At 35.9% G+C, this 25,717-nt stretch overlaps 1 protein-coding gene across 4 annotated transcripts in view; it reads left to right on the forward strand.

The window, feature by feature from the left end:
* Nucleotides 1–25,717, forward strand: part of MAP3K21 (mitogen-activated protein kinase kinase kinase 21) — a 39,119-nt gene that overhangs the window by 7,511 nt on the left and 5,891 nt on the right. For 2 of the 4 annotated variants that reach the window (XM_026846071.1, XM_026846073.1), the window contains exons 2-6: nucleotides 10,635–10,815; nucleotides 15,791–15,939; nucleotides 16,698–16,873; nucleotides 21,484–21,724; nucleotides 23,331–23,453. In XM_026846071.1, coding sequence (XP_026701872.1) covers nucleotides 10,652–10,815; nucleotides 15,791–15,939; nucleotides 16,698–16,873; nucleotides 21,484–21,724; nucleotides 23,331–23,453 — 853 coding nt within the window. In that variant the 5' untranslated portion in view covers nucleotides 10,635–10,651. Of the gene's footprint in view, nucleotides 1–10,634; nucleotides 10,816–12,129; nucleotides 12,285–15,790; nucleotides 15,940–16,697; nucleotides 16,874–21,483; nucleotides 21,725–23,330; nucleotides 23,454–25,717 lie in introns of those variants that run through there. The other 2 variants (XM_026846072.1, XM_026846074.1) reach the window with 2 other exon arrangements.

The following is a 25,717-nucleotide window of genomic DNA, read 5'->3' on the forward strand; positions in this document are numbered from 1 at the left end:
TTTTTTTTTTTTTTTTTTTTTTTGGTTTGTGTTTCAGCTTTGGGTTTAGATTTTTTTTGTCCTTAAAGGCAAAATTAATGGCATTGAAATCAACAAAGATATAGATAAGAACAGATAAGATATATTAAATATCAAATGACTTGTCAGTCTATAGTAGCAGTACCAAAATAACAACTGGTGTCATAAATGTACATTCATTGATTGGCAGTTTAAAACTAATTTCACCATTTTTACCTTGCTTGACCATGTTACTGAGAGCTTACCTCAGATCAGTAACTGAAAGTAAGTGGGTGTTTAAATTTTGACCCACTTACTGCATCTTAAAGTCATGCGTTATATATGGTGAGATTGAAAAGTTAGGTGTTTGTATAATGTCACCACAGAAGTATTCTTCCTTCTTGGAGCTTCCTGCCAAGTTTAACTTTTTTTTTTTTTTGGGGGGGGGGGGTCATAACTCCAGTTAAATCAGTCCTAGACATGCCAGTGTTGGCTATATAATCATGCTTTGTTCTCTTCATAGTGACTAAAATCTGTGTGTTGGCAGGTGTGCTATTAACTTGGAGCTGATAAGTCGGCCCTCCCTCTCAAAAATGCAGGAGTAACTGCTTCATTGCTGTGGTTCATTATGGGACAAATTAACCCTTGGAACTGATTATATTTTAGTTCTAGATGTTTGAGCAGTTTTGTGATTTTTCTTTTCCATTAGGATTAGATGTCATTGTTCTTCCTGAAACTAACTGCATTTATTTCCTCATGTATTACGTAAAAAGGAAAAAAAAAAAAAAGTACTTTTTAACTCATTACTGAATACCATGCTAATTATTGAGTCAAGAGAGCAGGTTTTCCTTTCCATTTTCTCCTCCCAAATAGAAAGAGAGCACTGCCAAGTTTGCAGAGTTCTCATTTCAAAATAAGTGTTTTGCCTTTGCTATTAAAGAAGATTAGAGTTCTTGGAAATGCACAGTCCTGAGGGGCTATTCCTCAGCTGCTGAAGAAACTTCAAGGCTGGAACACAGGAATCCTTCTACCCCACAGAACGTATTTTGATTTTTAATTTTTCCTCCCAAGCTTTGTATTAAAAAACAAAAAAAAGTGGGCTCAAAAATTGTCTTTTTTTTTCTGCTGTGTTTTGAAACAGGTTATTTGGCAAAAAATGTTTTAAAGGAGTAAGACTCTTTCAAATATTCTCTATAAAAGAAGCTGACAATGAAATTCAGAATTCTTTATGGAGTGTAACCTAGTAAAATTCCTCATAGAAATTATATTAAAGGAGTTTCATATTAACTACTGAGGTTCTAAGGGAACTCTGTGACTAAACTCGGCAAAGCATCATCTACTGCAAGAGTTTGTCTGGATTCATGTAAGTAGGTATCTTCAAAGGAACTGAGAATTTTTTTTTTTGTTTTCAGTTTATTCAACTGGTTCTTTTCAATAGCAAATTTCATGAAGATGGTTATATAATGGAAAGAAGTAGCAAATCTGGATTTTATCTTTACATCTCTGACTAAAACTAGATATAAAAGAGTTAGATCTATTAATTCTGAAATGTTACTTGACTTCTCACTACAGCAGGTGATGTGTGCCTTCATTTAGCATCCAGCTGTGCAGAGAGTCTTTCCCACCCATCTCTAGGCACAGGTTCTCCCCACCCCCACATGACTGCAGCATCTACTCATCTCTGCCTTCACGGTCAGTGGGTTTGGCTTAAATCAGCTGAGGGATATAGCAGAAAACGACTCTAAGCTGGTTTATTTGCAGGCTTGATTTTCTACTGAACTATCTGACTTATTGAGTCTCCCAAGATACCCAGTTGCTAGACTCAGTGGGGGGGAAAAACAGCTGTAAGGATGAGGGACTGTAACTGGAGAGGAGGTTAGGATAAGTATTTTAGTGGCAGCAAGCTTTTACAGTCCTGGTTGTGACACCAACGTACACCCTTTTGCTTCAGTTCGGTTAGTAAGTCACCTTTAAAGGTAGAATGTGCTTTTAATTTTTTATGTATGTATCTATATTAAGCTTTTCTAAACTTCCTTTAATTTTGAAGTGATTTTTTGTGCATTAAATATTCTAATTTCAACATGTCAAATGCTCCTTGATATAGATCACAAAAAAATAAAGCAACAAGCAACAAGGAAGTACGTAATTGTGGAGTGTAATATGTTACAATCAGGAAAAGTATGCCAACAATGTAAACATTTGCATGTATTCAGAAGCTGTGTATTCTCCTGATTAGCTTGAAATACCAAATTGCATCAAGTCATGTTCATTAACTATAAATCCAAAACCAATTTGAATGAAATAATCTTGTTTTTTAAATCTTGAAAAAGTGATTTGACTAATGATAGATAAATTAACTTAGTAGTTCTGAAGAAAGGTAACCTCTGTCAGCTCTTGTACCGGATGCCATTTTTGAGATTATAAACCTCAGCTCATTACCCTGGTGTATGGTGTATATTATTTTACTTTGTTCTGAAGGAAATGGTCAGGTCTTGAATTTGGGATTAGGGATATGATTATTGTATTTTCTGAAAGCTTCTGTTGCAGGAAACTGTACCTGATGCATTATATGTAGGCTAAAACTCCTTTTTGCAGTTTGAATATAATAGCTTTAGTTTGCCTTGCATTTTGTTTACTTAGGATTAGGAAGAAGTTCCTTAAAAACTATAAATAAATCACTATTTCATAACAAAGGTAGTGTTCTTTAAGGAATGGATACACAGCCACTTTGTTCTGTAGAGTTTGAAACTAGAAGATTATCTTAGTCAGGAATGTCTGATTCACCACCTAATTATTACTAGTTGTTCTTAGCATTTCTTTCTAATCTACCTGCATTTTGGTCACTGTTTTTGTTGCATCATTGCCTTTTAAAAACTACTAGCAAGCAAAGAAGAAAAAGTTTAAAATAAAGTAGTTGCTGTTCCAGATAAAGTAGGGACATTGCTGGTAGGTGGTGCATAACTGAGTGTTTTGAGTTTTAAAGCTCAGCTTCAGTGTTGACTGATTTCCATGTAATTGTAAATCTATGGAGGAATTGATTTAATGAGGTAACTTTTCTTAAGTGTACTATTTGACTAGAACTAAGCCTAATATTTTATTAAGCAGAGAACTTGAGAAAGTTTAGTGTGCAATCCACTTCTGATTTTTTTGCTGATGAAATATCTAAATCCTGCATTTTCAGAATTTACTGTTTAACTGATGATTATTTGAATGTGTAATTATGAACACTTGTTACCTCTGGTACTTCCTCTTATGGCACAACAGAAATTTCAGTTTTGCAGTACAGAACTATCTGAACAGCAAGTGAAGCACAAATGGCAGGCAGTAAAGTAACTCGCAGCCTGTGCCAGTAACTTGTTAAAACTGCTTCTTTCTCTCAAGTTTCCATTTGCCCAAAGTTGCTTTCATAAGGGTTATTAAAGAAGCGAAGGGGAAACAAAAAAATGGTGATGCAAGGCGTGTCAAAGCTGTTGAAATCGCTCATCCCTCTTTCTCTTCTTTTCCCTTTGTTTCCTCCAGATGGCCAGGTGACTCCCTGTCATTTTCATGCTTTAGTGATTTTTCTTGTGCCACATGTCCCCCTGTGGGGTGTGTTTTTCTTATGGGTTTGGTGTGTGTTTGTCAATTTGTGCTGTCAAGGACTTTTTATGTCAAGTCTTGTCTTGTTTTGTCTTTCCAATTGGGAACACTTTGTTCAGGGTTGTTTTTTTTTTTTAATGTATGTTGGCTCCTGTGAGGTAGGATTATTTTTTCTTTTTTTTTTTTTTTTTTTTTTTTTTTTATGCTAGATGTTTTCAGACAAATACATTTAAGAAAGCTGTTGTTGAGTTGCTTTTAATTTAGTGTGAAAAGTAGGAAGTGGTTGTATGCTGGCTGTAAAGGGATGTAGGTAATAGAGGAGCAAAGTATCCCTATAATAAAAAGTAGAGAAATGCCTCCTGCCTATGAAATCAGTGTTTAAAGGATGAAATTCCCTTGCTGATGGTGAGCTCTAAACTTAGTCTAGAGATGATTGTAATCTGACACATACTGGCTACAGAAATGTACATAACAGTTGTTATCCTGAGAAGCCATAGGAGAAAATCAATGTATTTAAGAAGCAGTGCTGTGTAGGCAAATGTATAATCTTTGTAAGTATTGAAGATGTCCTGATCAGTTAATGTTTTCACTGTGATAGCTAATTTGCAGCTTAAAAACTGGGCACGACTTCTATAAGCAGTGTTAAAATTTTTATTTCAAATTACGACTGGAACCAAACAACAGCTCCAAATAATGGAGATAGGTCTCTTAATATTGACAAGGTACTGTGTTTTGTTAACTGAACATGCAGTGTTTAATAAGTTTTGGTGGTTTTTTTTTTCTGCCTGTTCCCAGATACAGGATTGTCCTGTTTTGTTGGGTGTTGATTTAGTGAATTAACAGGAACCAGATTCACTTGCAAACAGTCAGAGAGGGGAACTGACTGGGTGCAGGGGAACAGGAACAGATGACATTGGCAGAATTGTCTGGATGAGCTCTATTTGCAAGTAGAGGTATACAGTATGACATCTTTATTTTCTGTCTGGTATTCTCTAAGAATTACTTTTATCAGTGGTGGTAAATGTAGCGGGCATGTAGGTAGTCTTACCTATAATTATAGTAACTAAAATAGCTATGTTATTAAATAGCTTGTATTTGCAAAAACTGATTGCTGCTTAGCAAACTGTAGGTAAAGTAGCAGGAAGCAGTTGGTGGCAAGTAACTAACCTGCGAAAATACAGTTGCTTAACATATTTATTTTGTTAGTAGTAACAAAATAGACTAGAAGAGGGTATAGTAGAAGTTATAAAAAGGATAGCGATAGAAAAGGCCTGAGTACTTCAGGATGATATTTTTTAGATTTAAGCATTAAAAGATAGTTTGAATTCAGTACATCTAAACTACTACAGAATACCTTGTTTACTCAGTTGTTTTAAATGGCTGGTAACTGAAAATGGTCCCCTGAAAGTGCTGGAATACTTTATTGCAGTTAAAATCAGTTTTATTTCATAAAGTCTGTGGATTTCAAGAAACTTATCGAATGAAATATTGTATTAAATGGGAACTTTGAGAAAGATAAGGTTGGAGAAGCATAATCTATATGCATTTAGTAACAAAAAGGAAACAAAGACTGTAGTAAATAATCTGTATTAAAAGAGTAGCATTTAAGAGCTTAATGCTAGGTGAAGGTTTCCTGGGTATGCTGCCAGCCAAAAGGTCCGTCCAGGTTTCACTTGGGCTTGCTGTAAATACTGTTTCTTAAGCTACATGAATTTTAAGAACTAAAAAGGAGAGAAGCTGAGGCAAGAATGAGAGCCTTTTATTTAAAAATATGCTTTAAACAGAATGCTTGTAGTTTAAATGAATTCTTTCAGTTCCTCTCTAGAATTTCAGCTTAGTCCTGAAAGCACTGGAGGTACAGTTCTGGACCTGTCAGAATTTGGTAGAGCAGGCATGCACCCCAGAAATCTGGTTTGTCTAAATGTTCTCTTTTCTGTTATTTCTTGACCGGTTACATCCTATCAGTCCATACCCTGCCTCTCACTTCTTTATTTTTATTTTCTTTTTCCCAGTAAAATTTCAACCCAAGCTCACAAGAAAAGAGAGTGAAGCAGAGAAGGCAGCTCTGTTCCAAATCTGGCCAGATCTGACTGCCATTTTATGCATCTTAACCTGAGCTGCTGCAGTTGATCTCTTACCTTTTGCTCAGTAGCTCAAAGCAAGTGTTGCTGCCACAGGCGAGAGTTTGCAGTGCTGGGAAGGGGATGGAGCGGGAAAGGGTGGGGACTAGGAACCTTTGAGTGGGATTTTGCTGGGACTTCTGCCTCCTTTTCAAGCCTAAATTGTGTGCCTTTCTTGACTGAGAACAGCTTGTATGGGTACAGTAGTGATTCAACAGAGAAATTGCTGGTTCTGTTTTAATTAGAGGAACACAGACTTGGGAAGTGCCAGCTGGCTCAGCAGGTCCAGTTCTGTTGAAGTCTTGGGCAACTGTGTGATAGATTTTAGTTTTTTTAAGTGTGCAAAACATCTTGTCTGCATACTGTTACCCCACAAAATACTTGAAGGGTGCCATAAGATTAGTAGAAAATGAATCCAGCTGTAGTTATGATAATGCAGAAAGCAAGCAGGAAAGATTAATGGCATTGCTATTTCAGTAACCATTAGGTTTCACAGGTGTGTATGTTGTATCTTGTGACTTTTATGAGGAGTAAACTGTGCTTTACATTGCAGAGAAGCACCAAAAGGGGGGTGGGGAAAAAGAGACAATATCCTGAAATCTGATATGACTCCCCACCCTAGATCTAGATCCAGATCTAGAACTGAGTTTAATCGTGAGCATACCTGTAAGACGGATGAGCCAGGACACCTAAGATATATTTTATCAGTAAGAGCACTAGTGCTGTAGGTCTGCATCATGTTTATAGATATGGCTAACTTCTGTTCTTACAACTGTTCTCAACATTTGTTTAGCCTAGAAAAAAGGACAAGCTATTCTGATTTGTCAATATAAAAGACATTACAGGTTCCTAAACTATTCTACTTCTATTTTCTGCATCTGCTCCAGTTTAAGTTCCTGTTATTGAACACATGCAGTTCTAGTATTTCATATAAGGTCTTATTCTTTGTACAATTTTATTGATACTTCCCTGTTTCTACTAAAAAAAGCCTTTTTTAGTGCCTTTTAGAATTGCATGAGCTAGTTGCGCAACTATGTGTAAATGCTGGTTTGGTTTTCCTTCTGTTAGCCAGACTAGTTGTCCACTTCTTCCTTCAACTTTGCTTTATAGCTGTAAGTTTTGTGAATGATCCCATCCAACTTTGTATGTTTTCTTAATATGATGATCTGGTTGTCTTCAGAGTGGGCAGTATCTTCTAACTGTACTGTCAGTTCTTGAAACACACCTTGTTTTTACTCTGATTACACATAAGCATTTGAAGAAAACATGCTTCTTATTGATGATGCCTTTTCATCCTGATAACTTGTTTCTTAAGATTTTTCTTCATGTAACTGCTGTACAGAATTCTTTGATTAATGCTTATTCTGCCTGTATGATTAAACTTCCTAAGAAGTACTCATATCTACTCAAGTGTGCTACCTTATCCCTTTCTAAGAAACCACCTATCAGGACAAAATGGGATTACTGTGACATGAGCTGTTTGTAATGGAACTCTGCTATAATTTTGCTGCTTCTTCTATTCCTTGATGTCCCTAATTACTGTCCTTAATTAGTTTTCTTAAAAATCTATTCTAAGGTGACAAATTTATGTCTGTAGTTGAGTGAATACAATACAGTTGTTTTGAATATAGATAATGTTTTACTTTTATTCTTTCATAGTGCCATAACTTTACAGATTCATAAAAATGTTTGATAGGAGATTTACACTTTTTACAACATCAGCCCTTCTCTGAGGGGGGTGGTTTGACATCCTGAAGTCTGTTCGAACCTAAATTATTTCATTGTTCTATGAGCTGTTTCCTTCAGTGAGCTAGGATGAGTAATACTTGGATTTCCATGTTCATTTTAGTTACATTAGACAACTTAAGAGTGTATGGTTTTTTCATCTCTATGGTTAAGTAACAGTAGCTTTGCTAGGGATGCTGTTAGAATCCTCATGTATGCTTGCTGCGTTGTCAAAAGTTTCTTTCATTTTTAGGACATCCACCAATTTCAGTACCACTTTACCACATAGCATTTTTATTTTTTCATTTTTTTTCTCAGATTAAAGGAATTTTTTTTGCTTTTATCTTGAACCTACTGATTTATATTTAAGGGAATTACTGAAAATAACATGCAATAACATCTCTTTGTTCTCTAGCTGTAAATGGTTCTGGGCATGTGCTGTCACTTTTATTCAGAGTGCCCAGTGTATGGCACCCTAATCTCTGCTGCTATGATGTTAATAAATTTACTTTCCCATTGATCTCATTGCAGAAAGGTATAGTCACAAAACGAGGTGTGTTAGAATTGAGCTGAAAATTATGTAACTGGTAGGAAACATACATGGCCTTAGTCGAATGTTTATTTCTAACTATAGCATGTGGTTGAATAACAGTCTAAGGTGAAGTTTTATGCTAGTTTGCACAAAGTAGTCTTCTCACATCCAACTTAGTCTCCTTTTCTCAGATTCTGAATCATTCAGAAATAGTCATAGTCTCTGGTTTTGCTTATGTCAAAATAAATGAGGTGGGCATAGGATTTTCCTGCACTTCTGCATTCCTAATCTAATTTTGGGGGTTTTTTGGTAGGTTTGAATTTATTTTCAAATGGGCTTTGTACTTTTAAATATTTTAGAATGTGTTTGCCAGAAGGATGGAACTAATGTAAGTATAAATTTTGCTCTTTGTGGAAAATAACAAGTTTGAAAAATGTTAAGGTAAACCAAAAAGTGCTAAACTGGCTATTACCCAACTTAACATTGCATTATTATTTAACATAATTATTGGAGCCTGAAAAGACAATTTAAAGGATTTGAAAAAGAAACAAGTGGGGGCTGAGTGAACAGGGTAAGCACGAGATTGTAAAATGACTTCTCAGAGGTTAGGAGCCGGCAAGGGCTGGGAAGCTGTGGAAGTGGCAGGAGGATGCTATAGTAAAGGTTGCTAGGCTACTGCGAAGGAAGCACTTATGGAACACTACTAGGCTATGCTCAGCATTTTTACTACCCAGCTGCTAAGTAATCTGTGTATAGTATTGCTGTTTTCCTGGCTACCGGCCGGAAGGGGAAGTTTGAACCGCTAAGAAATGTTGTCCCTTTGTAGGATGAAACTTGGTCACATGCCAGTTATTACCTTTTGCAAGACTGACTGTTTTTGGTTTCGGTCACATTGACTGACAAGGAATGTCAGGAATTCTGCTGAACATGTTTGAAATGGAATAGCAAACAATAGGTCTTTGATTCTAGTATAAAAGTATAAAAACTCTTGCATGAAATTTAACTTGTTCTGGGGGTGCTGACTGGTGAGCTCTTGATTTATCTGTACTATTTTGGCCTGCATTTCTTCTACTCTGTGTTAAGAAGCTTACTGCAAATGGAATGTGGGTTCTCTTTTTCATCTGGATTTGATGTCATTTTTGAAATATTTGTAAGAGTGTAATTAATCTGTACCAGTAAAAATGATTTATTGCAATTTCAAGGTCTTTAGTTTTTCCTCTGTAAGTAAAGGTAGTTATCTGCTTTTTTAATTAATAGTTCCCTGTACTGTGTTTTGCTGTACATATAGTTGGAAAACACATGCTTTTTATGATTCTTCCCATTTGTGATTTAACCTTTGATCTTTGTCCCAGGAGATCATTTTAACAGAAAGTTAAAGCTAACAGACAGTGACACAGGAACTGAATATGGAATTAAAATTATGGTGTGTTAATAATGATTCCTTTTCATCTGTTGTCTTTCTCCTTGTGAGCTCTAACACAATAACCCAGTTCTCTTTTAACATTATTTTGTGAAGGTGTGTTGCAACTCTGTCTATACTGTTGTGTTACAAACAAGTCAGACACTGAATAAACACTGTAGGATGCAAAAGCAAAAAAAGATAATTTACTCTTTAAGGTCAGTGAAGGTGCAGTGGATATAATGTAACATGGATTTGATCCAAGTCCAGTGCTCTGTTGCTGGCTGGGGACTCCCAAGGCAAGCTTACCCCCAGTCATAGATAGTCTCCCAACTTGTACCATTTGTGGGCCCAGGGATTTCTTGAATTTAAACCATTTAATTTTTTGATATAAATCGTTTTTTATAAAGTTTTCTGCCATGAATTTGCATAGGTGCTTTTAAAATCCATGTAAAATAGTAGTATTCATGTGCTATGCCAAGAATTCCAAAGTTCACCTACCTGTGTGTTGTATGAACAACTGCCACGTGTTTGATTCTTATCTGCTAATTTTGTTCAATGATGCCCATTTCTTGTGTTGAGAAATGGTAAACAGTTGTTACCTATAGCTTTCCTCATTCCATAGGTGGTGTTACAGATTCTGTTCTTGGATGTTTCTTTTCCTGGGGGAAGACTCCTTGTCTATTAACCATTCCCTGTAGCTGTGAATATGGTGTTTTGAGCACCCTGGTTGTGTCTTTCTCCAGGACTCTTTCAGTTCTGTTACATGCTTGTCGAGATGAGGAGGAGCCAGGACTGAGTGCAGTATTAAGGATGGATTTTCTACAGTGATATAATGTGTCCCACTTTGTTTTCTAAGTCTTTTGTAAAAATTCTTAACATTTGTTTTTGTTGTACTACTATTGCTATTTTTCTTACTTCAGAATTTCATTCCAGAGTGAATACCTTTTCCATAGCCTGCCATCATCTGTGGGATGTTAGGATTCTGGGCTTTCTTAAACTTACATGCTTTACTTTACATCTCTTTACAGTGGATCTCTTGTGCTAGTTTAATATCTACTCACACAGTTGCATAAAGAACTCATAACACTGTAGTTGTTTCTTGCTCTTATAGCTTAGAATAGCAAAAAATCTTTTTCATGGTTATAAAAATTGCAATAATATTTTCACAGCATTTAAAATATACAATTATCTGTGCAGTACAAGTATGCGAAATTTGTAACAGGACTGGGTATTTTGATTTGATTTCATTATGTTAATTTACAAACTAAATCTTTTTCAGTTTTATTGCTAGAGAAGATGGAACATGATGACATTTGTAATAAAACTCTGAAGATTACAGACTTTGGTCTGGCTAGAGAGTGGCACAGAACAACCAAAATGAGTGCAGCAGGGACTTACGCGTGGATGGCTCCAGAAGTTATCAAGTCCTCCATGTTTTCTAAAGGAAGTGATATTTGGAGGTAAGTTTGTCTGCTGAAGACCATGTTTAGTAGAACTATGTTGAGGTTTTTGAATTAATTTTTATTTGATTGGGGGTTTTTTTGGTGGTTTCCTAGGTTATTGTCTTAACCCATGACAAGCATAGCTGTTCTAAGAAACATACTCATTTCTCAGCATCTACATCATTTGACTTGCAATTCATGACTTACAAATTGGGGGAGGGAGAGGGAAAATAACATAAAACGTTTATTCTTTTTTAAAAGAACCCAAGATCTCATTAAGAGAAACCTTTAAAATATCTATTGGTTAAGATACCAAAGTATTTTATCTAGCCTCTTAATCTAAGCAGCTCCTGATACATTAACATATGATTGATCTTGTATTGGTATGTTTACCTTGTAACAGATGTCTGAAAAGTCTCATTCTGCATAAAGAAATGGGACCAGACAGTTATTACCTTATATGTCTGAAAAATAAGTGGCAAACCAGAACTTTTCCAAATGTTAACTTAAATTAGTGCTAGTTTTAAGAGTCGAGAATGTGATCCTGTGTAAAAGTGAACATCAGATCTAAGCTTTTACATTTATAGAGATTTCGCTTCCAGTAGCTGGAGTGAGGAGAGTATATTCAGCACAAAATTGTTTTAACTCGCTCTCTAATTTTAAAGGTGGGGAACTCCCTATGTTAAACTTCTGAATTTCTTGTTAAAGACGTTATTGTGAATCGTATAAATAATGTGGCTCTTGATACTGATGATATTTTTGAGTGGTGTAGGGTGGGATACATGTATTGTAGAAAACTAATTTAAACTTTAGTTTTAATTTAGTTCTATTTTGTGAGTGGGGAAAAATAGTGATTGCACAATAGGCTGTAAATGCTGCTGTGCCTCACCCTGAAAAGTCTACATTTCCTTTCTTTTTGAAATATTTTCTCTCTGAAGGATCCAAGATAGCTATTTGGGGAAGGAGGGGAGGACTTTAATCTGTTTTCTCATGACTTTTATGCATGTTCTGTGTTGTATAATTCTTAAATAGAGTGCTATTTTGCTTAGATGCCTGATATTCTACAGCATGAAGTAATGCTTTTGGTATTCTTCAGGATGATTCTGTATCTGCACTACTGTTTTGTGACACTCATTTGTCTTGTGTCTGGAACCGATTTTCAGCATTTTGTTTACATCAGTATGAGTTGATGACCAGTTGAGAAACATCTTTGGCTTCATTCTTTTTTCCCATTCTTTCTTTCTTTTTTCTTTCATTTTTTTTTTTCTTTTGCGGGGTGGAGGTTGGGTGTAGGCGTTTCCCTAATCAGCTGTATTCCATGCTTAATTACAGGTCCTGTCCAGTCTTGTTGCTGTGATTTTAGGTATCTGAGGGGGTATGCTTTGGTGCAATTATTTTATATTCTGCTGCAACATTAGTTTACATTTTTGGAACCTACAGTATTTCTCTTCCTCGCCTTCTCTCCTGCACGCCTCTCTTGTAAAAATGTAAGTATTTAGCTCAATGATGGACGTCTAACAGGAGAGGTTTTTAAGTAGAAAGGCTGTGTTGTACAGTATAGTTTAGACCCTCTTGGCTTCTAAAGATTTTCTGCTTGCTGCACCTTGATCTATTCTGTTGCTTATCTTTACTCTTTCTTTAAAAGAAAAATCAAATAAATAATACACTGGTTATAGGAGTGGTTTCAGTTTTAAAAGCGTTCAGGTTTCAAATTTAAGTATGGGTCTGTCTAGGATAAGAACACTATATTTCAGGAAAGTTCTAAACTTCAGTTAGGCATACTGAGTACTGAATCTCCAAAGGAAATCTGTAGACCTCTTATTAGAGAGAAAAAAAAAAAAAAAAAAAAAAAAAAAAAAAAAAAAAGCAGTTGAGGCTGCTCGAGTATACTCACACTTGCCGCTAGTCTTCCAGAATCAGGCAGTGATTGGAAATGTTGTGGGAGTATTTTCATGCAGAGGCTTCCAGCTGTATGTTCTCAGTTGTCATCTTAGACAGCAGAATTGGTGCTTTCCAGGCCCTGCGTGTGTATCCTGTTGCTTCCCAAACCAATGTTATAATTCTGCATTTATTGTTCTTTGGCATATGCTTACAAATTCCCAAACAAGAATTCTGCTCTTTCAGCCCTACCCCTCCATTGATCATCACACATTTCTTAGTGGTATGTCAGTCTTGGTTTTGTGTATGGAGCCTGAAAGTGCAAATATGCCCACAGATTTCCAAGTGCTGATGATGTGCTTCAGCAGTGGTCTTTACAGTAATGCATGCTTCCATTGTATAAACTCTTGGCAAAGCTAGGAAGCGCTTACTGTACAGCACAATTAGCAGCTGCTTTTGCCTGGCACATTTGTATAATTTTGAAGTGATTCATGTAGCAATGCTTAGTAACCTCAGCTTTAGAAGGTAGAGTAAAATAAACTTTGACAACTTCACCTTAATTGTTATCAGCTTTTAAAATACGCAAAATCAGCAAGTTATTGCTGGAATGAGATACATTAAGGCTTAAATCACATTTGACAGCAGGAGATTAATTTTTAATCATGAAAATACTTAAAAGGACATCTTTCTGAAAGTGTATTAGTTTTTATGGTTTTAAAATGTATAATTCAAGCATATTATGCGTGCTTTTGTTGCCTTTTGCTGAAGATGGAGAAGGACATGGCTTTTGCTCTTTTTTTAAAAAAAAAAAAGATATTTCTTAGAAGCCCTGACTGTGTACATAGGACAACTGTATGTGGGCTGGTGAAATTTAGTACATAAAGTAGCTACTTCTGTAAGTTGTGGGAGTTAATAAGTAGTTGTTGTCCTAGAAAACCATAGATTAGTACCTCCCAAAAACTCCAGCATGGCAGGACTAGAATGTCTTTTGTGTTTTCCCCACAGTTTTCCCCCTACAGCGCTGACTCTTGCTACTTGATATTAAGACTGCTTTCATTAAAAGAGTTGCTTTCAGGCTATTACTGCATTGGCCTGTTTAAAATTTTACAACCACCTTCTTGGCACTGTTGAGAACTACTTAGGATTAAAGGCTTGAATTGTAAATATAACTAAAGCTAATAGTGCGACATGTTTTATAAAAGATGATTTCTTTTTAGTTAAATTGATTGTTCTGCTTAACTTAAGAGTTCATACTAAAATATGTATGGAATAATCCAAACGAGGGAATTCCTTGAATTAAGAACACTGCTTTCTGAGAGAGCAAACCACTATTTTTACAGTTTCTTTAAGCACACAGATGAGATGTAGTTCAGTAGAATTTCTCCATTGTTGATAAAATGTACTGCACGAAGTGTTGTACTCATTATTGTTAGAAGTACCACTGATCTAAAATAAATTGGAATTAATTATCCTTCTTTGAGTATACAAGCAAGTGCAGAGATTAAACTGGAAAAAACTGGGAGGAAATTAAGAAGCCCAAAACTTTTTTATTCTCTTTACTTTTGGGGGGGAATTGACTGTATTCCTCAGATTTTGATTAACTGTTAGCACTGAATTCATTATTTTTTCCAAGATTAGTCTATCATAAAAACTTCATAGGTAAACAAAATGTAGATAAACAAAACTGCTGATATTTGTGCTGATATGGTGTAGTTTGCTGGTTTTATTATTTAAGTGATGTTCAGAGGTCTTGTATAATGTTCAGTGACTTTTTCTCATTAAGGAGAAAGTGATAGAAAAAATTAACTAGTGTGTGTTCTTCTCCCTGTCATGTCTGCTGTAGTTAAGGTGGTATTTCTAGTACTAAGGGATGCATAGTAAGGGAAGGGGTACATTTGCTGTACACATTTCTCCTCATGTAGGAGAGTCCAGTCCAGTCTTGCAAAACTTGCAGGTATTTCCCTCACATGCTTGGAGAGAAATGGTAAGAGCAGTATTTTGTATTCTGTTTTTTTCCCATTGCCCACTCACTTTACTATTCAAAAGCAGCAATAGACTGTTCTTTGTATCCTTGTTCTACAGATAGTGGTTCCCTGGCAGGAAAAGAAGGGGGGGAAAAGGGACAGGGGTGGGACCAAACCCAGTCATAAAGTCCACTTTAGGATATTCTAAAAAGAGAAATTCCTGCTTCCACAAAAACAACAGTGAAAGCTATCCATTTCAGTATTGGTGGAATAGGAACTCTAGAGCAGCAGCAGCGAGCATGCTGTCCCAGACCTTTGCAGAGGCTTGGATTGTTTGAGCAAGCCAGGTGTCAGGCAATACAGACTCAAGGTAAAAGTAACACCCAGCTCTTCTAGAGTGGCGAGCATAGCAGAAATTCTTACCATTAATGTGGCTGTAATAAGAATTACTATGATTCTTGATTTCTGCACCTGATGGTGAGAGAAGATCTCTTCATGCCAACACCTTTCACTGGAGACAGTGTCGTTTTGTTGGTTTCCTTTTCTAGTACAGAGAAATTAGGGGGGGGTGTGTGTGTGTATAATCATTTTCAATCTTGTTGCATCTTCTGTGGGAGGTGAAAAGTTAATAGGCCTTCATATAACACACAAGGGGTTAGAAATGCAAACTTACAAACAAAGCTGGAGCTTTTCTGGTGTTTTTTGTTACTATTATTTTTTAAAAATCATCTAGGTAAATTGTTGTGAAATGTTTGGAAAGGGGAATGGAATGGCCTGAATGCTCTGCTGAGGTTTTCTTTTTTTGTGTTGGTTGGTTGGTTTTTATCGGGGAGAAGGTTGCTTGCTTTCCTGTCATTCAGACTTCTGACTGTGAGAGAGATGTACATGATCCTGGTATTTCTATAAAAGTGACATCAGGTTATATTTTGAATAGGAATGCAATCCAGTCTTAGTCATATCCATTTTGGTTAATTGCTATTAGTGAAAAGGTGCAAGATGACTAAAGTAGAGCTGACTCTTAAAGGCACTTGTCTTTGACATGGGAAATCTTCATGAATTTCAGTACATGGTTGGACTGATGCTTGTTTGTTCTTGAGTAAACAATGTGTCAGTATTCAGAAAATAACCGTTCAAAAAATTACCTTTTGTAGTTATGGAGTGTTGCTGTGGGAACTGCTTACAGGAGAAGTTCCTTACCGTGGCATTGATGGCCTTGCTGTGGCTTACGGAGTTGCTGTCAATAAGCTTACTTTGCCCATTCCATCCACCTGCCCTGAACCATTTGCAAAACTAATGAAAGGTACCTCTGTTGTTTCTTCCTATGTATTTAAATAGCTATATTTTGGGGGCATATATCCTTGCCTATAATAGTCATGTGGCTGCATGTGGCACACTTCATTTGATACTGTGTTGTGTACAAAGTATTCTGTTTCTCTTTACACAGCAATCTGATGTTAGACACAGTTGAATGTGTTTCTGAGGAAGTCATACAGTACTGCTGTGTACCACATAAGTTCTTCAGTAGTGACCGAGTACCTTTTTTTTCTCTGGTTTTACTGATTTCCTTTTACACTCAAATTGCATTAATTTTCATAAACTACAGGATATACTACAGATCAATACAAGATCAAGATTAAAATCTCAAGGGGAAGAACTGCAAATGCCATTTTTTTCTCATTGTTTCTTCCTGGGTGTCAAAAATGTTTTAGACCTACTTTAGAGAGAAATAAACATTGCTTGCTAATGGCTATTTCCTTGTGTTTAATAATTTTATTTACCTTTAATAAGTATCCCTTCTGTGTAGTACTGCTACTTTTGCTATTTCAGACCGTAATGACAGAGATGAAAAAAGACTTGACTATTAATATAAAAACAGTCTTCTGTGTACAGGTTAGTAGATGTCACTTGTGTAAATGAAAACAGAACTAGGGAAGCCCTGCAGGTAAAAGGGAACACTTTAGAACTTGGAAGTACAGTAGCGAGTAACTCAAAATTCATGTAGTTCTTCAAAAAGTTCTATGTGCTATTAAAAACTGATGGGATTTTAATAAATTCTAGAATGCTGGGAGCAGGACCCTCATATCCGACCATCGTTTGCCTTAATTCTTGAACAGCTTACTGCCATCGAAGGGGCAGTTATGACTGAAATGCCTCAAGAGTCTTTCCATTCCATGCAAGATGACTGGAAATTGGAAATTCAGCAGATATTCAATGAATTGAGGACCAAGGAAAAAGTAAGTTGATTCTTCCAATTACATGGCAGTGAAGGAAGGGTATGTGTGTATGCACGTTTATGTAATACAGCAGTTTTGAACTTCTAAATTGCGGATTACTAGAAACCTGATTTAGTAGTGGAGATACACTTGAGAGGATAAACTACTTGGAAGAGAGGATTTACTCTTCCATTAAAACATTATTAAATTAAGTTGCCTATTCTTGATGGTGGATGTACTATTCTTAAATTGCATTAATATGCTTCTGGACAGTATAGATAACCCTGGAACTGTCTTGCAGCAAACTTAGTTTAGAAAAAATGTTTGAATACTGGTTTTCTCAAATTTCAGACAACATTGCTTTCCCCCTTTCTTCCTTAACAAAACCAACAAACAGTTCTGTATGCTGAAACTATAGCTAGAGTTATTTCAGTTGAAGTGAAATGTTAAGTTTGACAGGAAGTGTAATGTTATTGTAGTAAGTGAGTGTTATCATATGAATGGCTTATTCAAAAAGTACAGGCAGTTGAAAAAGAAACATATCCGCACCTGTCTCCCCAAAGAAAATGGGTTGTAAATGTGGCATGTAGGCTCTCTTTAAATCATGTTTTTCTCTTCTTGGATATTTGAATGCACTGCTTAACAAACAAAGCCGAGTTTATTTACCCTTTAGCTAATCTTTATAACCACTGCAGATTTTCAGCTGCTGCTGAACACTCTCATCAGCTGTGGGAATGAAAGCTTTTCATTCTGTTATATGATTGTATCACATGGCTTCTTTTCCAAAAATGGAATAGTGCTTTTATTTCTCTTCTTCCTGAACAGACTGATAATACTGATCTCTTTCAGTGTTGCAGTTTTGGAAAACTTCTTACCATATATTAATAAGATTGATTAGGTCAAACTTGTACTCATGAATCAGCAAATCCAATTTCTCTTTATTATCCCGATTCCTGTCACTGATCTTCTTTCCATATTCTCATAAGATATGTATGTGGTAAATAAGCACTCACTGTTCATTCTCTTTGCCCTCTCTTTTAGTTACTTCATCTAATTTTTAATCACCCTGAGGTTTATATTTTCCTTTAGACGACTTGATAAAGTTAACAGTTGGAATAGGCCAGGTGTCCTCTCGAGTCCCTGTTAGAAATGCTTCTAGGAGAAACAAATTCCTTCTTTGTAGATCTTTATTTCAGTATAAATATTGCCCAGTATATATTTGTTGTTTTTCATGAAGTGGTAACAGTTGAAGAAGCAGCATATTGAGCTGCAGTGCCTTGTGAAGAAACCTTTATAAAAGACATAGTCACTTAAGTTTGGCAAAAGCAAAAACTAAACTCTCCTCTTGGAAGTCACCATCAGTAGCTTTTGTCCCTCACCACTTCTCATCAAGTGTCACAAATGGCTGTTCGGGGAGTGTTGCATGGTGATGGGTCTGACATTACAGATCTACTATAATACCAGCATATGAGGTATCAGATTTTATTGATCACCCTAGGATTGCAGTATTGTCAATAATGATCTTATGTACTTCTTATCTGCCTTTTCTTCCACCTTCTGCTTTTTCACTCTTCCATTTCAATTCACAGAACTGGGTAGGTGTTGTCTGTGTAGTCTCTACCTTGCCTGCAGTGAGTTTACAGGTTGCTGGAGCTGGGCTGTGTGCCTCCTTTCCAGATGCGTTACAGTCCCTCTACAGAGACTAGAGACTTTAGTTTTTTACTTGCCGTGGGGTCACCAGCTGCTGTGTTTACTTGCCACAGCCTACCATAGGGCATAACTCTCTTTTCTGCCCCTCCAACAACTGCTCAACCTACCATTTTCTCCTTTTTACTCTGGGAGCAATTATAACAGGCATTCCCATTCAGGTTTTTGTTTATATTTTTATTTTCTGAAGGCATTAGTCCAGTATGAGATTTCCTATTGAAGAAAAGTCTGACTAAATCAAATTTAGGATTAAATAAGTCAGTTCAAAGCTTTGAGAGAAGGAGTCATATTTTTGGTGTAAAAGTGAGTTAAGCTTAATTAGGGAAAGCAAAAGAAAAAATGCAATTTACTTCTCATATGCCAAAGTAAATGCTTCTCCAAAGGCATCTGCCTTAATTAGGTAAAATTGTTTAAGAATGAAGCATGTAACTTTGACTTAGACAGGGTTTTCATATGTGCAGGCTTATTTAATTTGGCACATTACCAATTTACTGTCAGGTATTAGGGAGAAAGTTGTGAATATGAAGTATTTATATAATAATAATAATAATAATAATAATAATAATAATAATAATAATAAAAGAAACAAAAAAACCCTGCATGGAGTCTCAGATTCTGTTAAAGAGGAACTTAATGTAACTGGAGGAATTTCCTCAAGGGCTTGCTGTAAATGAGTGGTGGTGACACCTACTTCAAGAGAAGATCACAATCTTCTTTTGAGAAACATTCTTGAGCAACCTAAATTCATTCCTAGCTTCCTTACAATGGATGCTTTAATTGTAGAGTGGTGTAGAAACATTGCAGAACTAATTGCAGTAAGTCTGGTTTTAATTAGTTTATTTGGAAAACAGTAAATACTTAATCTCTCAGTGAAGAAGCACTACTACTTTTTCTAGAGTGTGTACCTTTTCAATACAGGCCCTCAATTTTTGCCTACTCGGCTTTATGGAATCTGGATTTGAGGACAACAAGAGATGAATCATCAACAGTGTCTCCTAATACATCTTTATTACAGTAATAAAGAACTTTTCTATTTAAACTCTAAAGTACCTTTATTCAAAATTTTAATTCATGCAGTTTCTGCTTCCAACCTTTGTTTTAGGTTGTCCAGTTTTGACTGGATGGGAGGAGGAAAGTGAGAATTTGCAGCAGTCTCTATATTAAGTTATTAAGTTTCTTTAAGAAAACACAAACAAAAAAGCAAACAAACAAACAAAAAAAAACCCAAAACCTTACTTGCTGGTGTGAAGACAGGCTCCTTTGAATTTCTAAGAGGCAGAGTTACCTTTTGTGAAACTGTGTATGCTAAACAGAGTGCATTTAAAATAAATTTTTGTGTGTGTGTTGAAACAAGCTCACTCAAAATTAGCAAACCGTATGAAATTTGTCTATCATTCCAATTAGATTTGAAAATATTGATAAGCAGTGTGTGTATGCCATAATTGTAAAGAAAAAAAACAAGGATCTTTCTAAGAAAGAGATACTTCCCACAGACTCAGTTTGCTTCAGTGCTGACCTGTCTTTTGTCATACGTAGTCTTTTTGGCAAGAATGGAGAGGGTCTTTTCCCCTCATTTGAAAACACCAAAGTAGTATAGTTCAGGAACTAATTTATTCAAGACAAAAGTGGGAGTTAAAAAGAGCAGAAAAGCCAGTTTTTTGCTTTCACTGTATGTGATAAGGAATTGTGCTGGCATACAACATTGCTGGATGGCGATGAGCAGAATTAGGCAGTCTGCTCTGGAGGGGGAAAAAAAAAAAAAAAAGACATCGTCATTATAAAATTGTACCATAACAAAATGAATGAATTTTAAATAGGAATAAGATTCTTGTATATCCAGAACTTTTAGCATAGCATAATTTCAAATGCTGGTTTTCTAGTTTTAATTGAATTTCAGTCTTTATCCAGGTAGAATTTACACAAGTGTACGTAAAGGAAAAAATTATGTAGTGAGAAATGTACAGTGTCAGTCACATCATAGGTTCTCCTTTTCCTGTAGTCTCTTTTATTAGCAATACTGACTATAAGACTTCTGAGTAAGTCTGTTTTATGTATAATATGCCCTGTTACTATGAAGGGAGGCTTACTTAAATTTCAGATATGTTTTAACAGATTTTGGAAGGGTGAAGATTAAGATAATTTTAAGATGGCAGGTTTACAGCTGTTTAGCCTTTGGGGATTAATTTACCCTGAAAAAATTAACTAGTTTCCTTACTAAAGCTTTTTCTTCTCCAAAATAGAAAAGAATAAAGGGAGAAGAACAACTCTTCTGTGGGATTGATGGTTGGAGAGTCTGTGTGGTGTAATTCAGTGGTTGGTGGCTGTTTGATGTTATACAGATACCTGCTAGATTTTAATTAAGAAACAGCTGTCTTCTGTCTTACGACTTGGTTTATCCTGTTACACCGATCCTCATCCAGTGTAATACTGATTGTTTTTCTAGATAGAAAAGTGCTACTTAATACGTGTCTGAAAAACAGGAAAGGTTAGAATAGTTAAGATAAAGGCATTCATTTGTGTATTCATCAGGTCATTGACTTTATGTTAGTGCATAGGAGCTATCTAAGAGCAGCCCTCATGCTGTGGGAGTTTCTGATGTGAAGTACTTGGAGCACATTTTGTGCTGGGCTGTAAACTGATAATCTTTGATTGGATGGGTTGTCCCCATTGCCAATGCTTATGTGCCTTAATTGACTCAAGTTAAATGGGTAAAAGAAAATTTGTATAATGCTTGATTGTGTCCAGATACAGAGTCTTGGCTTATGAAGAATGGAGGACTGTCAGAAGGTCGTATGTGCATGTTACACACATCTGGTACATCATGAAAATAGATCAGTAAATACAAGCTACTCTGCATGTTATATATCCTTTAATACAAACTTCATGTTATTACTTAGTTTCACTTGTGTGAATCTTATCTTCAGGAGCTTCGATCACGAGAAGAGGAGTTGACAAGAGCAGCTCTTCAGCAAAAATCTCAAGAAGAATTACTTAAGCGCCGTGAGCAACAGTTAGCAGAACGTGAGATCGATGTACTGGAACGTGAGCTGAATATCATGATATTCCAGTTAAATCAAGAGAAACCCAATGTAAAGAAGAGGAAGGGCAAATTTAAAAGAAGCCGCTTAAAACTTAAAGATGGACACAGAATTAGTTTGCCTTCAGGTTTGCAATTTTTTTTTGAAGTTCACAATGTATGTTATGATTAAATGTGCAGGCTTCAGTTCCATGGTTAATGGTTTTTAGTATTGGCTACTATTTTAATTCATTTCCAGGTCCTTCTACCTTAATAGTGCAAAAGGGTATGGTAAGAATTGTATAGCCTCTTTTGTTTTTGTTTTTGTTTTTTTTTTCTTCTTCCCCGTAAGGAAGCGACTTTCATGTTATCATGTTCTTGGGGACTAGTGATCATTTCAGCTGGAAGAGTCTTTCACTTGATTCAGCTGGAAGTCCATGGTATCTGGAGAGAAAGGTTACTAGCATGGGAGCCAAATGTTTTAAGACTGGTTCGAAGTTTGGATTTTTCCTATCGTTCTTTTTGTGCAGATAAAAAAGTACAGTTTTATTGAACTTTACTAATACTTGACCATGTTAGGCTGTTTGCCCTAAACTTGCAGATAAATAGTAGAAAAACAACACTTTGTAATGGCTGGAGGTACAGGTGTGGTGGGTCCAAATTGCATGCTTATTGCAGTCGCAAGATACAACAGCAGTTATAATCTTCAGTGCCTTACTTGTTGCAACAAAAGACTATAATAGCAACAGAACATACTATTTCAGAGTGAAAATCTGGTATAATTTTGAATGTTAGAGCATTTAATTCTATCCATGAATGTATTAAAATGCCCCTTTTGCAAAGGAGGTGTTTGTAGAAAGTCAGGGATTTTTTAGTGTTGGTCTGGTTTAGTGGTGCCTTTTTAATGCTACCAGGAGGTGGCACTACAGAAACTCAAGGTTACACCAATGGTTGGAAAGCCTTCAGTAATGGTAGTGGCATCCTGGTGTTGATAGGCTTCCTTCCAGTGGCTTCCAGGTCAGTTTATTGCTAATGCAGTAAGAACTTAATGCCACACTCACACAGATCTGAGGATATCATAGCTCTCAGAATACCATTTAGCTCTTTGTTGTCAAGAACCATCCAGATGAACTTCTCTTTGAGACAGTTCTGTTTCAAGAATAGCATGTAATCTAATTGCACTGATGATGGGGATTAGAGAGGGGCATATAGATTTTTCTCCTACTTGCCAATATTTGTTTTTTACATTACTATGAATATTAGTAATTCTGTACTTTTGTGTCTTGTTTTTCTGACATGTTGATAGATGTGACTTCCTTGTTAATGCCACTTTTTGTGTTGTATATGAATTACACGTTTAAAAAAAGAGGCAGCTCTGATTGCCATGAATATTGATTGATTTTAGATTAAATGTGGAGGTATTTCTTACCCCTCTAACAACCAACAAGATTGAATAACAACTTGTGATATGGATGTGTTTCAGTTTGGGTCTACTTGGACCTACCTGCTTTTTTTTTTTTGGTGTACTGCAAACCTATCATATAGTGTCTTTGAAGGTGTGAAATCCTGCCTGACTCAATATCTACATTGTTACCTTAAGAGTTATTTTGTCACTGGTTTTAGTATGAGCATCTCTTCCACTATTGATTCTAATTCATTATATAGCTTTAATTTTTTTAAAGTAGTAAAGTGGTATAATCTCCTGAAGTATTTTTATTTAGGAAATTAAAACTGATTTGTTTTACTCTCCTACAGATTTCCAGCACAAAATAACAGTGCAGGCATCTCCCAATCTGGATAAGAGGAGGAGTTTAAACAGTAACAGCTCTAGTCCATCAAGTAGCCCCACAATAATTCCTCGTCTTCGAGCTATACAGTGTAAGTCTCCACCATTTCTATTTGTTCGTTTGGTCAACAGAGACTGTTTGTTCCAGACACTCACTGCAATGCTGGCAGTATTATCAGATTCCAGACAGATTTCTGTCTGATTTCCAGGTCCCTTAATTTGTTCTACCATTTGCAATTTGTTCTTTAATGGGAAGGATAATCTTGCTAAAATGCTAATTTTCATTAACTTAAAATTATTGTGAATGCTTTAAATCATGCATTTCCTTAATAACTCCAGGAACTCATTTGTAAACTGCCTGGGATTAAAAAAAAGAAGAATCAAAATTTATAATGGCAAAAGGCAAAGCATCACATTTATAACCCATGTAAGATGGAAAACAAGTTTTATTCGATACTGAAGTCAATAAAGGAAATCAGTTATGGACTATCAAAAAAAAAAAAAAAAAGGGAAAAAAATATTCAGAAAATAAGGGAGTCGTGTAGGATGGAAAGGCTGAAGAATCAACGAGCAACCCAGCTTGCTTGTGTCAAAAGAGAAGCAAGGTTTAAGCAAATACAGAAGGACATAAAGAAGAAAGCTTGATACAGGGTTTTTTTGAAACCAATAGAAAGACACAAAACTAAAATTGTGCTTGTAGGCCTCCATTGCTCCATATGTACTGATGACAGAAAGGAAGGTGTGTTCAGTACTCATGTAGTGGAACTACCATGAGTATGGAAGAAAACCAATCACATTATTACAGTGAAGTCCGCATTTATATTTGGGAATGATATATGTAGAGATAGAAAACAGTTCCTACAGGATTCACTGCTTGGGTTGGTACTGTCTGATCTATTGTGCAAAGTAGATTTGTCTAATTATCCATATTTAGTGTGGAATGCTATGTGAAATGAAAAAGCCTCAAGTTTCTGTATGAAATCAGTGGAACCTGTTCTAGCTGATTGCTTATGGACAGTGACTATCTTCTCATCCAAGAGTAGTCACCTCTGAAGGAAATTACCTCAGAATCTGGCATTATCAGATGTAAATAAGGAGGAGGGGAAGTCAAAATGTATGGGGATGTTTTTTCTGCTTACTGACTGTAGCTATTTTAAAGATTACTTTTAATTTTTTTTTTACCAACCTGAAGCTTTGTTTACACTTTGGATAGAAACCAGATCTCTCATCTCTCTTGGAATACCTCTGCCTTATGAAATCTTTTTCATTATTGATGTCTAAAGGAGAAGTAGTGTCTTTTCTGGCAGTAACTTTATTATTTGTCTGAACTGTAACTAATACAATTCCCTGGGTGAAGACCATTACAACTCATATGTTGTGGATAAAGGAAAGAGGTGGATAAATCCTGTCTTCCTTTGCTTAATAAAAATTTGAGATGGAAGGAAAATGACGTAAAGTCTTTTTCAGAAGTTCAGAAGTTAGCTGACAGTATCTGTGTTGATAATGGTTTCTTGACCTCAAACCATGTGGTGGGTTTTTTTGATTGGTTGTTTTTTTTACCACACAAAGGTAAGAAACTTAATAAAATGCCATAATTACATATAAAGAAAACTGTCTTATTTTATCTTTGATTCTCCTTGCTTTGTATGGAAATGCTTGCAAATGAAGCAAGTGTCAGATATTGGCATGATTCTGAAAACTTAGGAGGTTTTTGTTTTGTTTAAAAAAAACCCTTACATAGTCTATAGCAGTGCCACTCCTTGCAAGTGTGCTAAGTGCCACTGGGAATTTTCCTTTTTTTCTTTTTATTTGAGCAGGCATTTGTATTTGTAGGGCTAGACATACAGGACAATGTAAGGGCTCTCCTTTAAAAGTAGTAGACTTCTGTTTCTGAGTATAGATCCCTAGGCTTTACCTAAAAGCTTATCAGATCTCTCAGGAGTATCTAGCTGAAACAATTCACCTTCCACACCCATCTGCACCTGTGCAAAATAAATTTTCTTTCCCACAATAATGTTTTATCTTGATTTAACTTCAAAGTGTCTTTGTTTCAAGAAGACTTGCTCAAGTACAGATGATTTGAACAGGCATATCTAACAATTGGTTACTTGATTAATTCACTTTGTCATGAGTGAGTCTAGCTTCCAAATCTAAAAGTTTTTAAAATTAAGAAGTTTTAAAGTGAAAATAAAAATCTAGTTAATTGTAGATCTTGTTATTAAAACACATTCAGCTGATACTGAAAGGTGTTTTAAAGGGAGGAGGAAAACCAGTAAGATATATATTCCATAGGTCCTGGAATGTGGTTCAAAATGGGAACGTGAAGAAGGCAAGTAGAGTGCTGTACTACAGGAGA

Source organism: Athene cunicularia, assembly GCF_003259725.1.
Source record: "Athene cunicularia isolate RWA chromosome 3 unlocalized genomic scaffold, athCun1 chr3_part1, whole genome shotgun sequence".
NCBI classification, from domain to species: Eukaryota; Metazoa; Chordata; class Aves; order Strigiformes; family Strigidae; genus Athene; species Athene cunicularia.